The 3,341-nt window shown below is 34.0% G+C and overlaps 1 protein-coding gene across 1 annotated transcript; it reads right to left on the reverse strand.

Annotated features, from left to right (window-relative positions):
- Positions 1 to 390: 390 nt before the first annotated feature.
- On the reverse strand, positions 391 to 3,335 carry LOC110458776 (probable serine/threonine-protein kinase roco4). Its single transcript, XM_021510683.1, has 4 exons — positions 3,239 to 3,335; positions 2,786 to 3,034; positions 987 to 1,120; positions 391 to 741 (listed from the first exon to the last, which is right to left on the reverse strand). The coding sequence occupies exons 1-4, from the start codon at positions 3,297 to 3,299 to the stop codon at positions 406 to 408; spliced, it is 780 nt and encodes a 259-aa protein (XP_021366358.1). The 5' UTR covers positions 3,300 to 3,335; the 3' UTR covers positions 391 to 405.
- Between the last annotated feature and the right edge of the window lie 6 nt (positions 3,336 to 3,341).

Raw genomic sequence — 3,341 nt, forward strand, 5'->3', positions numbered from 1 at the left:
GCAGGTGACAGTTCTGATTACTCCACAAAACATCCCAAACACTAGGATATAGATAAATAATTTCACCATATATCCTCTACTTTCGTATTATTGTGAAAATAATGTTTCACGTCAAATTGAATTACTCGATTAAATCTTAAATCGACGGGTCCGATAAACATATGATATTAGGACTCCAAATGAACGAAATTTAGTCTAATAGATATTGAAATTCGACACGGAACGTGTCCGGGGTTTTAAATACAATCGCCAGCGTCTTATTTCGTCGAACAAGTAATACGAATAACAAGTCAAAACAGGAAACTTGAACATCCAAAAAATGCTTGTCCTTTTAATGATAATAAAAACATACTGTAAACGTAAATTTTTACTATTTATGTCCACGTAATACTTGAATAGACATACTTACTCCAGTGCCAGTTTCATCTCATCCTCGTCCGGTAAAGGGGCTACAGAACGTTTGTTCATTTCAATCACTTCCGCAAACTTGAGTATCCTGGTTCCTTTTTTTCTGGCTTCAAGTAAGTCCATCTCAAGTTTCACCCATCTGGCCGGGATCTCTCTGTCCCATTGATCTTGGTGTACGGCTGCTTCAATGATAAAACCTCGCAACACTTCCAGTTCCGTGTCATCATTTCCAAGGCTGTTATCGGCTGTGCAGAACCTGACGAATTTGTGAGCTGAAAGTTCGGGGAATTTTGCAATGTTTGACTGCATTGCCTGTACACGTTTGTCGTAGTCCTGAAATAGTAACTAACAAGTTCACATTCCAAATTGTTTTTGTATATAAAAATATAAAGACAAAAGCATAGTGGGTTTTTTCCAGTGTAAATGCAATGTGCACGAAAATGACAAGTATTATATTTTATCTTAACAACAATAACTGTTTTTGATAAAGCGTGTTAATGCTAAATCTTCCTTATAATTATAGTTACATGTTTGAATTGAAAACGTGTTATACCCACATTGAATAATTATAACATTACCAAGGTTGTTCTCTTAAGTTCGTCCAGGAAGGTGCCGACGAAAATGAGTGGAGGATCATGTTGCTTTATTCTTGGCGCGTTAAGTTCACCTGACGAAAACGTGCCAATCAACCGGATCCACTTCTTCAGTCTATCTAGACTCATAAAGAGTGCATGTTGATTTAATAAACTATATTAAAATGTCTCTTGGAAATATAGATATGTATGAATATATTCACAGCTATATCATTAAACACCATTGGCAAAGAACTTAAAACTATATTAGGACTTTGTGAAAGAGAAAAGGGATACATTAAGCGATAGGGCTTCATAGTAGTCAGACACGGGTCTTCCTTTTTCCTTCAAATATACTATAAATATAACCAGTTGAACTGGTAAAAATATCAAGGAACAAAGTTGGGGAAAAGCATCGATTTTGTAAGCGTTTTCTTTATTAGAGGAGGAAAAATAAGAAATGTAATATGAACCAACTATATTAACAAAGACTTGATTGAAATAGTACCGTGACTGGAACTGAGTAGTCTAGGTGTCTAAGAAATCAGCTTCAGCGACTTTAGGTTTAATTTATACCAAAAATGGATTATAAATGAAAAAAATAAATCAAATGAAAAATAACTAAGTAATAAATATACCTTTTTTTTCTGTCTCGGATGTTATTTTCCCATTTCATTCATTATGTATGCAAACAAAATTAACTATATAAACCCGGGGCGTCATTTACGACAACCTGCCATTTCTGCAAAATTAGCTCTTGCTGCCATGCAGAATAAAATAAGACACTTGTATATAAATGTTCATTTATAACTGGATACTTTATTAAAGTAAATAGCCTTGCCGCTAGCTTCAAAAATATGTAAAATGGGAATGAAATAAGCATAGCTGCATAGTCTTTTAAAGGATCTACTATAACGTTATTAAATGAAGCTTCATTCTGAGTATGCAGGAATGCAATTCAATTTATTGTAATCTGAAACTGGCCGGTCTTCAGCTTAACCCCTGGAATCAGCGTTTCTTTTTACACTTTTTTTTATTAGAGGTAAAAGCCTTGTCATAAAGCACTGTTGTTATATTTCAATTTCTAAGTTGCAATTAACATTATTTATATTATTACCTCTCCAATCTATGATTTATGTTGTTACCTCTCCAATCTATGATTTATATTATTACCTCTACAATCAAAGCTAATAATTGCGTCAAATTATATATCTGCTTACTTTCACACATTCATCCCACCAGAAAGTTACAAAACTTTTTAACAAAATGAAAAAAACAAGTCCACACTTATCCTTCAGTTTAGCAAGGAAACCGCTTCACTACCTTAAGTTATCGTAATTATGTCAAAATACAATTTGTAATTATACTATGGTTACAATGTACCACATCAACATAGTATTTATATATTCAATATTCAATAACTACATTTTTATCTCACACCCTTACAATATATACATATTGTTCTACCTTTCTACTGTTCCATCACCCGGTTTACACTTCTCTCGTCTCATAAATGCAATCAAATAATATCACAAGTTTCATTTTTTTGCTTTTTACCCCCGTCAGTTAAATACTATGTTGTGTTATCATAACTACAAACCTCTTTCTATTGACAGTCTTCGATAAGCGATATATTTAATCCGACTTAATTCTCCATGTTGATAACACACCAATACATTATATATTTTTTACGGAGAAACGTATTTTGACATTTATTTGTGATGTACAAGATGAATGGTAAAAGGTATCTCTGTACTTCTCCATATACACTCTAAATATATAATAAGGATCGTTCATCTACTTACCAGTTTCCAACTTGTCTTTGAGAAAATCTGTCAGTCTGAAGACAAGTAGGTATACACCGTGTGAAGAAAGAAAGACGTTGTGTGAAGCCTGAAATGACGTGTGTCCACCCATATCCCACAGAGAAAGAAATGCTCCATCAGACTTGGCCCTAAGTGAAGCACGTTTGACTTGGAAGGATTCGACTAATGCTCGTTTGACTGCTGCAGTGTCACCTGACAACGAATCTCCGTCTAAGCCGTCTTGAGAACCTGTGGTAGCATACACTGATAAATAAGGAGAAGTCTAAGCAATATTGATTCTTAATTTGTTTGACTCGGTTAAGTTATATATTTGTAAGACATATCAAAACACTTCCAATGTGATATCAGAAACTACAGTGTGTCAAATATATGCCTTATTGCTTACATACTGATAAATCCAATTACTTTATGTAAATTATCAGTAAATCATACCTGTTAGGAAACCGGCTTCTATTTCTGGTGTCTCCATGTTCGTTTTAAGCAATGCACTCATACGTGTTGTAACCACATCCGTAAGCGATTGATCAGCATTATC

This window comes from Mizuhopecten yessoensis, unplaced genomic scaffold, assembly GCF_002113885.1.
Source record: "Mizuhopecten yessoensis strain PY_sf001 unplaced genomic scaffold, ASM211388v2 scaffold1281, whole genome shotgun sequence".
NCBI classification, from domain to species: Eukaryota; Metazoa; Mollusca; class Bivalvia; order Pectinida; family Pectinidae; genus Mizuhopecten; species Mizuhopecten yessoensis.

Bases quoted from the DNA above. Each gene is read 5' to 3' on its own strand.
- LOC110458776 (XM_021510683.1), bottom strand. From the start codon at position 3,299: ATGAGTGCATTGCTTAAAACGAACATGGAGACACCAGAAATAGAAGCC. The intron at 1,121-2,785 runs GTAAGTAGATGA...TTATGAGTCTAG, and splicing joins CAAAGACAAGTTGGAAACTG to ATAGACTGAAGAAGTGGATC. The intron at 742-986 runs GTAATGTTATAA...TTACTATTTCAG, and splicing joins AACTTAAGAGAACAACCTTG to GACTACGACAAACGTGTACA.